Below are 14,544 nucleotides of genomic sequence, written 5' to 3'. Positions count from 1 at the left end.
TATCAGATGACAGAGTAATGGAGTTTAAATATGACTTTGCTCTAAATATTAAATACCTGGTAAATGTGATTCATACATGTGTGATGATGGAGAACCTCCAATAATTTATGATGACTTTGTGGACTATATTTGTCAGTTGGTTATTACAATTAATAACTGAACAGGAAATTATCATCTTCCACTGTCAATTTTTGTAGCCTTCATTTCAATTTCTTGCTGGATTGTGGACATTTATGTAATACATCATTTATTAAATCTTCGCCAGTTAAACTGACTTGAAAAAATATCTAAGAGACCTGAATGAGCTTAAAGAGGATTTTGTTTTCTCAGTTATTGGAGACTGTAAAACGTTTAATTTATGATCGTCGTCTATGTATTTTTCATCAACGTCTCGCTGTTGAGGTACCTAAGATGAAAATGAAAAAAGGCAATAATAGACACAGAGATACTGTGATTACATTCAAATTTTTATAATGCACTTTTGTTACTAAAATAACTTAAGTAAAAGACAAAACGCCATCATTGTCCCTCAGCACAACTCCAACATTGAACATTTTACAACACTAAAAAGTTGCAATATTTTAAATAGTTCTAAAAGAAGAAAAACTAAAAACATTTTTTTTTAATTACAAAAAAAAAACTTAAAAATCGCTCTTTGAAAGTGCCTAACAGACGGGAAGATATCTGCAGAGGAATACTTGTGAGCTCTTACACCGAACTCCACGGCCAAATGTAGATTTTCATTTGTTTGCGCCATAGTAATCTGCAAAGTTTAAAATCGAGGCAACTGGATTGTTCTTGTTTGTTGAAGAAATTTCACCTTTAATAAAAAAAGGCTTTTGAGTTCTAAATTTAGAAATGAAGAAACCTTTTCAATTAAGGTGAAAACCCTTCAATAAACAAGAAGAGTCGTGTTGCATCGATTCAGTCTTTGCTAATATGAACCCCAAGTTTTATTTGACTTTTAAGGCGTTTTTTTTTTCCCAGCCTTCAAACTTTTGTTGAACTCTAAATTGTTCCATTATTGAGTTTCCACGTTAGTCATTTCCAGATGCATTTTCATGGCTCGGTCCAATTTGTCTTACTTTTTCTAAAAGGTCGTGAATTGAATTTTTTTTTTTTTTCTCCTCTTGCTGATCTTAAAAAGAAGTGAACGTAAAATGGTGACATAAAATATATGTGCACTGGGATAAGTATTTCCTAAAGACATAGAGCCCCCAGCCTATGTTTGGTTCACAGCCACTTGACTCCAAGGGATCACGGTGGCCCCGGTCCATGGGTGTCTCGCATTCCATATTTACAGTGTTCCAGCAAGTCAGTCATCCTCACTCCGATATGCTGATATCATACTTTGATACGTAAAGATGGCAAAACCTTCAAAGGCTTGGTTTCAAACCCTCTCATGACCCATGATCCCATTTTTAGCACCCATGTACACCTGTTTTTTTTGCCACACCAGACTTCAGTATTACGGTAGGCATATACAATTCATTCGGGCTGGGGGGTTACAATTATTATTACCCTACAAACTGTATATACTTTTGAAAATCCTACAGACTACTTCAGTCCCGGAGCACTGACACACGTAACCACCATGTTAGCGCTAACCAGCAGAAAGTATGACTAGCTAGACGACACAAGTCCTCATAATTTAAAGCAATGCTATCAATATCCACAAGACGTTTTTGTTGAAACTGAAAAAGAACCACCACTAGGACGCGGTATAAGTGCAACAACATGCATTGGCAGCACACAATCGCACCCACTTCAAACCTACTTTGAGCGATGAGTCAATTTAGCACGAGGCGGCATCTCTCTTCACTGGCCCCAACGCATCCTTCTGGTCAGATTGAAATTTGCAACGGGGTTGTATCCTTTTCAAAATCACGTGAAGTCACATGGGCCTCGATCCATGGAGCGATCATTACCTTCGAGGGTCAACCGGGGTGGTCGGCAATTTACCTCGACGGGAGCTCACGACGAGCCACAGTAGTATTTATCGCGATTCCACCAAATTGGTCCCGGCTAATATAAACGAGAATTATTCAGGAGATACTTTTGGGGCTCTGGCTCCAAAGTAGTCAGTCAATGACCGCCATATTGCGCTCTCCATGTTTTGCAGATCACACTGTTTATTGAGTTTCCAACCTCTTGCACATAGCATCCATAACGAATCATTATCGAAACATACTTAGATTCACTTCAAAAATTGCGTGGGGGACTGTGGAGCCGATGCAATATCCATCGGTCCAAGTTTTTTTCTCGCCAGCATGGACGTGATAGGTTGTTGCAGATATTCAACACTAGTAAGACATAAATACCTCCTATGATAGAAATGAAAGACAGGATATCCATGTGTTACAGAAATTTCACATTTATTATTTACTGTTGACAGGCATGACAGTATACAGCACATATTTATGTACAGTTCACTTCGAATATTTATAAAATTAGATTAGAATTTACTGTAACTTTATTGACGGTGCTTTTGGGGTCCCTTTCTAATGGTCACTCACTGATTTTTTTTTCTGTTTTCCAGAATTGTCTATAAACAAAACAATTGTTATAAAGAGAGTATTCCTGTGACGCAGACATGATTATTTGTTTTCCTTTGTTTCAGATAAACTGAAGCAATGAGTTTAAAAACCATGGAGTCGTCAAAAGGTGAAATTGTGTGCCTGCATTTTAGTGCGTTGCAGATTGTTTTAATGGAAATTTCCAATGTTGTGAAAGCATGCAGTGAAACCTGTAAAGGTGAACACAATACAATAAGCAAAGCTGGTTGTTCTAACCCCACCCCCCCCCCCCCCATTCAGATGCCATCACCAAAAAAAAAAAAAAAAATAAACTGCACAAACCATAGCAATGATGTGCAACTAGAATGTCGTGACACTCACACAAACATCACGGGTGCATCCACTTTCACTTAATTTGTCATAAAAGTATAAAATATCCTCATCTCTCTATGCCAGTGATGTGCGTACAAAGACAGAATATAAAATTTCAACATTCTTAACTGTCATAGAAGTACAAAAATGAAACCTACCAATCTGTGACGTAAATGAAATAATTTTTTTTTTTTTTATAGTATGTGGTGGCAGATTCTTTTTTTTTTTTTTTAAACTGCAAAATCATAACTTTTGCCGATGGCACAAAGGGGATGGTTTTTACATTTAGAGTTTTAACGTTTACGTTTGACCTTTGAAGTATTAGTCTTCTGAACATTTTTGTCGAACTCCAAAGTGTACCACTTTTGGAGCATTCTGACCTGAAAGTATCACTGGAAGAAACGAAAGCTGTGTTGTCCCTGCTTTGTTACTGTACCTGTGAGTAATTCATCCCACATACTTTTGCCCAATCCCTTCCAAATTATTTGAAGAGCATCTTAACTTGAGCCGTCTTCCTTTGTCTTATCCTAATGGAAGAAAATCGACTTCATTTCACTGACAAGTCAACCTGCAGACAAAAACTTCCGATGCCCCCATTAGTGGCTCATCATGACGCGGATATCAGCTTGATACAGCCAACTAATTCTCACGGTTCCTCGAGCCCGCTGCAAGTCCAAATTAAAAGAATAGTGTTTGGTATGCAGAACTAAACGAGCTGCCGCCGTCCTGGCAGACTTTGGATTAGCGTGAATCAGCGCTCGAGGAACACGCTTACTGCAAGTCCTGCCTGCATTTGAATGATACAAATGCACAGCAGTAGCACCCCTGGAGAGATGACGCATTGGTTTTAATGAATATTCAGCACGTACGCCCTCTTACAGGAGGCAAGTCCTTGCCGAAAAATGTACTGATGAACGTGTAATCTTGGAGAAACTCTCTGGTAATGGTAAAATAATAAGACAACCTTGGGATGTATGTGCTAATGTGTGACTTCAGAGAGAGCGGGAGGCTCGGGTTTCACTTTGAAGTTCACTTTGGAGCTGCTTCTTCACATTGTCAAAGCAATTCTGCTCATTTTCAGCTGCTGAATGGAGGAAAGCTTTTCCCCCGTCACTCAGAATTGTCCCAAAAGACACCCGATGATAATATCATTATTAGCATTATCACCTGCCTTCTCTGAGTGACAACTGAACGTGGCAACGTCGTAAAAGCAGACCCGACGGTGTGAGGCCGTGTTGTAGTACTTGCACCAACGTATAAAGAAACGTTACTTGGTCACGTTCTCTTGGGTTAAAGTCACATAGCCTATGAGCAAAGTCGTAAAGAATTCTGAAGTCATATCTTCAAGTTCAGAATCAGACCCAGCTTTAATGGCCAAGAATGTAACAACACACAAGGCATTTGTCTCCGGCAGTCCGTGGCGCCCTGGTTCGACATCCGTGTTGGGTTCTGAGAAGAACAGCAAACAAAATAACAAGAACTAAGAACAACAGACGTTCAATTTATAGAAACTATTCCTTATAAGAAGTCACAGTTGTCTTCTCGCATTTAGAGCAGTCAAGAGTGCGTCGACACCCCACGTTTTCAACAAAGTCCCAAGTTACAATAGTCAAACTAGGTGAGCAAGGTTGAGTAACTCAAAGGACAAGACATACAACCTTATTCATTAGCACATAGCGACACACAATAATCAGCAGTAGCAAACAAGAAAAGTGGTCCACGCGTAATATGCCTGTCAGTTGATTAGGTATAAGTAATAAGAAGAAACCCATCAATGTATGTAAATATATTATAATATTACCTAAACATTGATTGTCTGGACAGCAAATGGTTTTGGAGATGACCCTCCCCCCACCCCCACCCCCACACCTCCAGTGGATTAATTCACCCTATCATTATTTCCTAAGGGAAAATGGTTTTGAAATAGGATCTGAAGTTACATAAAAAATAAGTCGTGAAATGTCAAAACTGTGTAACACCTCTACCAAGAACCAGCAACTGAATTGAAATCAAATTTTTCACCATTTCCTCATTCGCATGGCAAACACTTACATGACTGTTTTATGAATCAAACATCATTTTACATTGACAGTTCCAGATGGCTAACGCTTGTATTATATTGGTGTTTTATGAAATCAACATCATTTAGGTTGACTAAGTCATTGGAAAAGTTAAGGCCACAGTGCATGAAGCAGATATGAGTCACCGTGGAGTATGATGCCTTCACGCGTGTACTGTAGCAACAGATGGTGTTTATTTCAACACCTGCTGCACAAAGTTGCTATTGAGTCATCTTTATAAAACTCTTCGTCACATGACTCAAATCTGTCTCGTAGCTCCATTTAACTTCCAACGCCGCTTAATCATTTGGTTCGCTTGCCGACTGAGAGCCGTCGCCTTGTGTTCAGCGGCGTCTAAAAATACCATTAAATCTACTTTGTTGTTATGAAAGCACATTTAATTAATTTCATTTAATTACGTAGACAAATGCAGCAGGTCACTTACACAGATCATTCACTTCACTGAATCAAACATTGCACATATGTTGCGATTTGGGCCAAGGACCCCGGTCATACTGTGTAATTAATTTTGTTCATAAGATCAGAAGGGAGAAGGCGCCATCTTGTGGAATTCCGATATAACTGCGATCAGTGTTGAAATTCCCGAATGTTTAGAATTTACCATTGCACCTGACTTAATAGTTTGATGCATTAAAGACTGTAATTTATTTGTTTGAGTGAACAACTCTAATAATTAATAACTCAAAGGGCCATCCTAAGCCAACCATCTTCTCCTTACATTTAAACTGCTTAATCATTTTTCTTTGCCTGTTAGTGGCCATAACGAGGAAGTCCAAGGTTTACGGCGTCGTGATTACTCAAGTTGTCCAGCAAGTTCCGGTGGGAAAATCGACACCTGACTTCACACGGAAGCCGGCAGCCATGATTGTCCATGAAGGTAAGGAACAGAGTGAAAATGGCAAAGACAACACTCTCAGTTTCTAAAAGTATCTAAAATTCTGCCATTTCTTTCCCCCAAAATTGAGGGAGAAGGGCTTTCTTCAAAGCAATCGTCACTGGTGAGCCGGCGCCGAGTGTCACGTGGGGGCGAAACAAGGGAGACGTCAACGACCCGGAGAACTACAAGATTAGATATGATGAAAAAAACAAAGAACACATCCTTGAGGTGACAAATAAAAGCAGAAGCCGCTACCCACGCGAAATACGCCTTTACATTTAAAAAGGCATCATAATATCTAAGAATGTACACCGATGACGCACTCTGTATGCAGATACCGAAAGCAAATGCAGACCTCGTTGACACGTACAAATGCTTTGCCACAAACGAATATGGAACGGCTGTTTGCTCCACCACCCTCAAGATTATTAAAGGTGAGAGACGGCATTGATAATTCAAACCCTATTGTTAAAAGATCTTAACGTATTCCAGTTAGAAGACAAAGGTCGATGAGGGTTTGAGATTTATATGACCATAAATATGCCCGAGGTGGCTTTCGGTTGGTACTCAGTAGTTTTTGTATACCCGGTGTTTTGTTGTCGTTTTTCCAGGAAAGGAGGAGGCGCCACAAGATTTCAGAGCGATGCTCAAGAAAACGTAAGTTTGAAACAAAGATCTGTCGTAAATGATTGGCCATAACCGACATGAAGCCACGTTGTTTGCTCAGCAATGTCGTCGCTAAGAAAAAACCACTGCCGCCACAGAAAGAGGGAGAGATTGACCCGAAACTCTTGGAAGTGCTTCTCAGTGCACCTAAGAGAGACTATCAAAGAATATGCTTGGACTTTGGGGTTACAGACTTTCGCTGGTTGCTGAAAAGATTGAATCAGATGAAAAAGGAAAGGGAAGATGAACAGGCAAAGGTACTGCAATCTTACAACACCTGTAAATGTCAACTGTCATCCAATTAAAAACCATTCTTTCTCAAGGTTGTTGAAAACCTCAGAAATGTGAAACAAATCGAAGTAAAACCTAATGGAAATGCAGAATTCAGCCTCGAGATGGACTTACTGGATCCTAAGAGCACTATTTATCTGTACAAGGTGAGCTACGATTGCAGACAATTTCATATTGAAAACAGTAATGACTGCTTTTTAATACGTGAGCTCTTTGCTCGATAAGGACGGTACCAGAGTTCCGTACGGCAATAACGGGAACTCAAAGATTAGCCTGCAGAAACGCGGAAGCAAATATTGTTTCACCATCAAAGATCCCCAGCCGGAAGATGCCGGTTTCTATCAGGTTGATGTTGGAGAGATAAACGTGCTTTCTTCGGACTTCCAAGGTATGCGATTCCAATTTTTCGATAAAGAAATGCTGTCAGTGCAATATTTGTGTGCTTCCTTTCCTATAGTTCCCGCGGTGGAGTTTGTCGACAAGATGAAAAATGCCAAGGTCTCGGAAAACAAAGACGCCACTTTTCATTGTATCCTGTCAACACCCCTCAACAAAGTAACGTGGTCGACGCCAGACTCGTCGCTTGAACACGGCGACAAATATGAGATGAGCATGTCGGAAGACAAGTTGACGCATACACTAACAATTAAACACTGTGCCGAGGCTGATAAGGGAGCATATTATGCGATTGCTGGCACTGCATCTTGCTGTGCATCTCTGATGGTGGAAGGTGAGTTATTTTATTTTAAAGAAATTAACGATACCTCAGTAATGCATTAGAAATAAAAGGATCGTAAATATTAAAACACACACACACACACACACACACGGAGCAATGAGTCGATGTATATGATCTTTTCTTTTACTATATATATATATGTATATATATATACTCGTGTACCTAATTGCTCAAAAAAAAAAATATATATATACAATAAATATATCTTTGTCCATCTATTTATACCAGTGAGGCATAGTGACAGAAAAAAAAATAATGGTAAAATAATAATCTTCTTCTTCTTTTCCTTTCGGCTTGTACTCACTCTCTCATCTCTGAACATGTCTAAACCATCTCAATCTGCTCTCTCTAACCTTGTCTCCAGAACATCCAACTTTGACTGTTCCTCTAATGAGCTCATTTCTAATCCTATCCAACCTGCTCGCTCCAAGCGAGAACCTCAGCATCTTCAGTTCTGCTACCTCCAGTTCTGCTTCCTGTTGTTTCTTCAGTCCCACCGTCTCTAATCCGTACATCACGCCCCAATGATCACAAATAATGAGATGCGCTAGTATGACAATACAGGATTTTATTGTTATTGTCGGACATCGTGCAATTGTGAAAAAGCAGATTTGTCTTGTCGCCTGAACTGCACATTAAGTGTTGTCTCTCAGCCGCTTTATCTCTCCCACTGCATTCTTTTAAATAATATATATATATATATAGAACTTTATTGGCTGTCAGATATTTACAGTATTATGTCAAAAGCGACACACACAAAAATAAGTAGTACTGTATAAAAAATATCTTTTGGATTCAGATGTCCTGTGCACGACAGCTACGTGGAGTGAATGTCTTTCTCTGAGCTGATCAATGGCATCATTGATCGGATCGGCAAATTATGGCATCAAAACCAATAAGTAAAAAATGCAAAAAATGAAAAGAAAGTTAAAAAAAAAAAATATCGGCCGATCCGATCAGGGCGATCAAAGTGGTGCAGTCTAAAACACACACATTTACAATTCCGCATAATTTACAAGCATGCGTCATAATTAAATGTAATAATGTAATAATAACAATGAAACCATTATAATGGTTCCATGCAGCTGTGTAGTTCGTAAGTAAGTGCATGACACTACTCACCGACAAACAGCACTATACTAAATACTACATAGCTATATACTGCTTGTGACAAAATAATTCACTTCTTGTCTATCTGACCCTAAGTTGTTTAAATGCTTCACATTTCAGAAACAAATCAGTCTCGAGGGAATATCGACAATGGAGAAGGTGAGGATTCTAGCAGAAAGACCGATATGACCAAGAGAGATGGCTCCGGTGACGACTGTGGCCGGAAAACCGACGGGGGCCCCGGTGAGGGAAAAGGTGAGAAGAATAACAACCTCCTGGGAAGCGGAGAATTGGAAAGCCGGAAGGTTGGTGCAGGCAGACGGCTGTTACAAACAGGATTAGGAGACTCCAGCACAACAAAAGGTATGGAAATATTTCCTTTGATAATCCAATTTTAAAGTCTGGGTAGTTTGTAGAAGACTGACATCAAGATTTTCCTTTCCATTATTGTTATAATTTTCTCCTTCTTGTTACTTTTCAGATCAAGGTGTTCGGTTTGTCAGTGGGCTGTCAGATACCACAGTTATTACTGGTGGAGCGGCAGAGCTGTACTGTAAATTAAGCACTGAGAATTCTGAAGGAAGGTGGTACAAAAATGGAAAACTGGTGAGTAATAGCTAATATCCTTTTGCTAAATGAAGAGTTTGTTTTCAAAACGAGACATGGGCATTTTTTTCAGATTTACGAAACTCGCGCCAAAATTATCCAGCTCCGAATGGATAATTTTGGCGCGAGTTTCGTAAATCTGCAAAAAATGCCTATGTCTCGTTTTGAAAACAATCTCTTCAAATGTCACTTCATCAACAATCTTCACCGGTGGTTGTAAGGATTGAAAATAATGAGTTTTCATCTGACCAGCTTACCAACACAGATGGGGTCAGCATTATAAAAGATGGAGCCCATCACAAATTGATAATTGACTGCTGTAAAAAGGAGGATGTAGCTGTGTATCGTTTTGAGTCAGATGGACGTAAATCCGAGGCCACGCTGAATATTCAAGGTAAGAATTAAAAGGACGCTCAACTGAAACCTTTTTGGGGGTTGTGGTGGAGAGGTGTAAAGATTTTGGTTATGGATTTTTTTTAATAAACCCAAAAAAATCTTTCCCCCTTACCCCAAAGACCCACCCAAGATTGACACTTGCGCACTTGGAAAATTCATCAAGCCAGTGACTGTGAAAGCGGGCGAAACTGCTGAATGGAAGCTTAAATTCTCGGGCGGACAACCGACAAGCGTTCAGTGGAACAAGGACAACGACGTTCTTTTGAATGCCTTAAATGTGAAGATTGAAAAATCGCCCACTGAGAGCAAACTGCACCTTGCAAAATGCCAAAGGAAAGACAGTGGTGAGGTCAAAATAAAAATAAAGAATGAATTTGGTACAAAAGAAGCAATTTCCCAACTTATTGTCCTGGGTGAGTCACAGGGACCTACAGTATGGTGCTGTCATGGTAGGTTGTGGTAGCAAAATAATGATTCCGTCCACAGACAAACCCACACCACCGCAAGGACCCGTGGACATTATAGAGAGTGCTGTGACATCTGTTGAGTTCAAATGGAAACCGCCAAAGGATGACGGCGGATGTGCAGTCACAAACTACATCATAGAACGCCAACAAGTGGGACGTAACAAATGGTCCAATATCGGGGAGATAAGTGGCAGCAGAACAATTTATAAAGACTCTGATGTGGACCCTGGAAAAAGATACTACTATCGGATTAGAGCTAGAAACTCGGAAGGTGTTAGTGATTACCTGCAGACAGAAGACATACCAGCCGGAGAGTTACGTAAGTCTTTAATATGCGCCCTTGCCTATTACTCTGGCCAGTTAAAACTCAAGAAAGGTTGTGTTACAGGTTATCCGGGAACTCCTTTGGCACCAAAAGTGGTCCGTGTGTGTAAAGAGTGCATTGGTCTGGCGTGGTGTGCTCCAAGCAACACTGGAGGGACCAAAATAGTAGGCTATAACTTGGAAAAAAGGAAGAAAGGCAGTAATTACTGGAGCCTTGTAAACCAAGGAGGACCAATAAAAGGTATGGCAATCATTTAATGGGCTGCAACAGGCCAATAATAAAACACATTTTCCCCTAGACTCCAAGTATGAGGTGAAGGATGTCTTTGAGGGGGCAGAATATGAATTCAGGGTGTCAGCAGTCAACCTATCCGGTCCCGGGGATCCAAGCATTCCATCTGACACCGTGATTGCAAGAGATCCCATGAGTATGCATGTGGCATCTTACTCTCATGTCTTTTCATGACAGAATCCTACTTTTGAACTTTTCGTGTTGTTTAAAGTCTCCTTACCGTACGTTACTGTCATTGAAGAACCCCCCGGCAAAGTCACTGATCTGAGAGTGACATCCAGCAACTACACGACCATGTCGCTGGCTTGGAATAAACCCAAGGAAGTGAAAGGGTCGGAGGATGAACCGCAGGGATATTATGTGGAGATCAGACCCACAGAGAGTCCAGAATGGAATCGATGCAACGATATCCCAATTACTCCCACCACCTACACTGTGCGTGGTTTGAAGCCCATGGCTGCCTATTGGGTGAGAGTTCTTTCGACCAATTACGGAGGCAATGGAGAACCTCAAGGCTTTGACAATCACATCATTGCCATGCCCCTCCCTGGTAAGAAGACTGACTTGAGGACATTATCTACTACAAGTCTGTCAGGAATGATTCATTCAGGTTTTCCAGACCTTTACACTATATTTGAGGGTTCGGAAATATTCATCAGCGGCCGAGGCATGTTTGTGAATTTATAACAATACTGATTCAGGAGGTGGGCAAATCGCAGAACCTCGCGTGGCAATTTTGGCAGCATGACACTCGCTTGGTAAAGAAAAGATTCTTTTTGTTCCAGCTGTGTGTTATGTTCACAAACTGATAGACTGCTCATGTGGTTTTATATTTAAATTGCTGGACACAAAGGAAGTGGTTGGGCCGCTCTGTGGCTGAATCAATTCCAGCACGGTGGGATAGAAATGAGGTCCGAGGGATTATGCAGGGTGGGGGGAAAAAAAAGCGGCCTACCTGCTGCATTTAAGAATACAAATAAAAGAAAAGACATTAACCCAATGAAAAACAAAAAGTCTTTCAATCAACAACCGGTGTGACACTGTGGTTTTATTTTTACCCCTACAGTCCACCCAAAATTCAAAAATAGCAACATGAAGAGCTTCGTGGTCGTGAGATCAGGAAACACCATTCGCCTCAACATCCCCTTTGAGGTATTATAAAATAACCCATCGTCGCGGTGGATTTTTAAACATATCAATTTTAACAAATAGGTTTGTCGAACAGGCGTCACCCTTTCCAGAGGTCTCCTGGTATAAAGATGGTACTTTAGTGCCCAAGCATGTAACGGTCACCACCTCTGATAAAGCTTCTCAAATGCTGATCCCGACATCTGAGCGCTCAGACTCTGGAATCTACACCATTATGGTCAAGAATCTCGTCGGACAAGAGAGCTTCAACGTTGAAATTAGAGTAACAGGTAAACGTCACCATTACTGACACGCAAAGGAACACGAAGCACAAATCTGTTTTTCTTTACCACGTAAATTCTAGATGACCCCAAGCCTCCAGGTCCTGTGGAGCTGGATCAGAACGTCCCAGGAACAGTCACTTTGTCCTGGGCACCCTCTCCAGACGAGACCAAGGATCACAGGCTCCACTATGTCGTATCGAAGCGCGATTCCTTCAAGCACACATGGAGGACGGTGGCTGAAAAGATCTTTAACAACATGTTCACCGTCGTGGACATTGTGCCCGGGCGGCAATATCACTTCAGGGTTTTTGCAAAAAATGACATTGGCCTTTCGGCGCCGTCTCTGTCGCCGGCATTTGAAATCAAGAAGGAAAGGGGTAAGCAGTCCTGATAATATGAAATACTCTATGTTCCTGTGATGTACGTTACTGTTTTGAGCATCCTCTGTGATATCTTCATATTTTAGATCTTAGGTTGAACACAATCTGTTCTGGCAAGCCGGTGTACCACCACTTTGGTTGGATTTTTAAATCAATTTTAATGTCGTCCAAATGTCAAATGATTTAAAAAAAAAAAAAAAAAAAAACTCTTGGGGCCTTCAACTTTTACAACCTTTTCACATGGCATTTGGTTTTCTTGGGGTTCGCTGTGGGGCAGTGCACGTAGACGACAGAACCCCAGTACAAGTTTACCCGTATTTTGAAGTGCTTGTGTAGCAGTGTAACAGGAAGCAACAGGAACGCTTTTCCAGCTGGTTGATTTATTGCCGTTAGCACCCTGAAATTATTTCGCCAACCCCTCTCCTATAGGATGCGACGCCATATGTCACCGCGACACCACTCTTGAGTTGAGTATTTTTCAACTTGAGGTGTAGATCGTCACGGTAAACGGTCACATCTTGCATCACACCGGGACACGTCCTTTCTGTCCTCACCGCACATAAACAGGAAATGGGTTCATCGACAGCGTAGTGTGAAAAGCCCTTTCCAGATTCCACTGGACTTTCAAACTCAATGTGTGAACAACATCTATTATTTCTTACTTTTGCGCTACAGAAAAGTTCGAGGTCACAGTACCACCGAGAAAATCTCTGGACTTATCATCAGCGCCGTCATTCATCACCCCGTTGAGGCGCCATGCGCCTCCTGAAGGCTACGAGTGTCACATGAGCTGCGCGGTCAAAGGCGCCCCAGTGCCCCGCGTGGCCTGGTACCACGGCAATGTGGACTTGAGCACCAACACCAACTACTACATCACCAATGTGTACGGGGTCTGCTCGCTGCTTATTCTGAGGGTGGGCGCCATCGACGGTGGTGAATACAAAGTTGTGGTCCAGAACCATCTGGGATCAGCGGAGTGCTCCATGATACTGAACGTCAGAGGTAAATACAAGGATCCGTGACAAGATTGCACTTTGCTCACTGTAGCTCCACTCTCATAGGTCGGAGCTTTTTGTGGAACATATCAACTTTGCGGATAAAATCTCCACTAAATCTCGAAATTCATAGCAATGGTTTTTAGGGTTTTCTTCTTACATGTTTTTTAATGTGAATATAAATACACTGGTATGTTGTCATAAACATTTTTACACTTACAAGGGATCACTTGGGTGATTTTTTTTATTTATTTATTTTTTTTTTTGCTTTGTGTTGCGAGCAAAAGCTGGACTTATAAAACGGAGCTTAAGATTCGCCCCCATTTGGAGTGGAAAAAAAATGATGGAGCAATTCAGGCACTGTTATGCCCTCACATTTGGTGTGGAACATCATTGAAAGGCTTGTTTTTTTTCTAATATATATGAACCATGTGTTTGTTTACAGAGCGAACGATATGAACGCCGAAAGCGACAGCAGAACAGCAGCAGCAGTTTTCTTTTGAATTCATTCGCAGCTATGACAACGATCTGCTGTTTTGTAGCTGTGATAAACCAATAAAGTGTCATTTCAGAAAGTTTTATGTAGAATCTTTAGGGACTCTCTCATTAGGAATTACATGGGGTCTTTGGTGTACGCTGGAGTTCTGACCATATAACCCAAATTTGTAGTCCATCATTAACTTTCGCTAACATGGTAGTTCAGTCATGGTAACAGCAGATTTTGGTAAGGCCCACCAAACAGTGAGCAACGTGAAAGGGAACTCAACTATCATGCAGTTTGCAGGGTTGTGCAACTGGTTTTCATGAGCGGCCGACCGGCGGCAACAAGTGTCAGCAATTGGGAAATTTAAATAGCACAAGAACGGCGTCACAAGACAGCTCATTAAAAGCGCAGCATATATTAATGTTCTGAAGCCCTGTGTGTGTGAAACAGTTTGGTCGCACTTCATAAATCCAGTTACATTCACTTTTATTATGTTTTTATGAGTATATATACACTGCTACTTTATTTGAAAATAA

The 14,544-nt window shown here is 40.9% G+C and overlaps 1 protein-coding gene across 1 annotated transcript; it reads left to right on the top strand.

Moving 5' to 3' along the window:
- The first annotated feature begins 2,453 nt into the window (after positions 1–2,453).
- On the top strand, positions 2,454–13,551 carry LOC133507378 (immunoglobulin-like and fibronectin type III domain-containing protein 1). Its single transcript, XM_061832334.1, has 19 exons — positions 2,454–2,664; positions 5,724–5,846; positions 5,935–6,074; positions 6,181–6,280; positions 6,458–6,503; positions 6,574–6,769; positions 6,836–6,949; positions 7,029–7,191; positions 7,261–7,533; positions 9,134–9,258; positions 9,511–9,652; positions 9,774–10,067; positions 10,510–10,686; positions 10,745–10,873; positions 10,979–11,287; positions 11,804–11,889; positions 11,963–12,155; positions 12,230–12,526; positions 13,205–13,551. The coding sequence occupies exons 1-19, from the start codon at positions 2,634–2,636 to the stop codon at positions 13,549–13,551; spliced, it is 3,285 nt and encodes a 1,094-aa protein (XP_061688318.1). The 5' UTR covers positions 2,454–2,633.
- The last annotated feature ends 993 nt before the right edge of the window (positions 13,552–14,544 follow it).

The sequence above is a fragment of the Syngnathoides biaculeatus genome, chromosome 10 (assembly GCF_019802595.1).
Source record: "Syngnathoides biaculeatus isolate LvHL_M chromosome 10, ASM1980259v1, whole genome shotgun sequence".
NCBI classification, from domain to species: Eukaryota; Metazoa; Chordata; class Actinopteri; order Syngnathiformes; family Syngnathidae; genus Syngnathoides; species Syngnathoides biaculeatus.
The sequence above is the reverse complement of the archived record's forward strand: the minus strand, read 5'-3'. Positions and strand labels throughout refer to the sequence as shown.

Excerpts from the sequence above, each read along its gene's own strand:
- LOC133507378 (XM_061832334.1), top strand. The coding sequence starts at position 2,634 with ATGAGTTTAAAAACCATGGAGTCGTCAAAAG. Across the intron at positions 6,950-7,028 it reads GCACTATTTATCTGTACAAG|GACGGTACCAGAGTTCCGTA; the intron begins GTGAGCTACGAT and ends TTGCTCGATAAG. Across the intron at positions 12,156-12,229 it reads CGTTGAAATTAGAGTAACAG|ATGACCCCAAGCCTCCAGGT; the intron begins GTAAACGTCACC and ends CGTAAATTCTAG.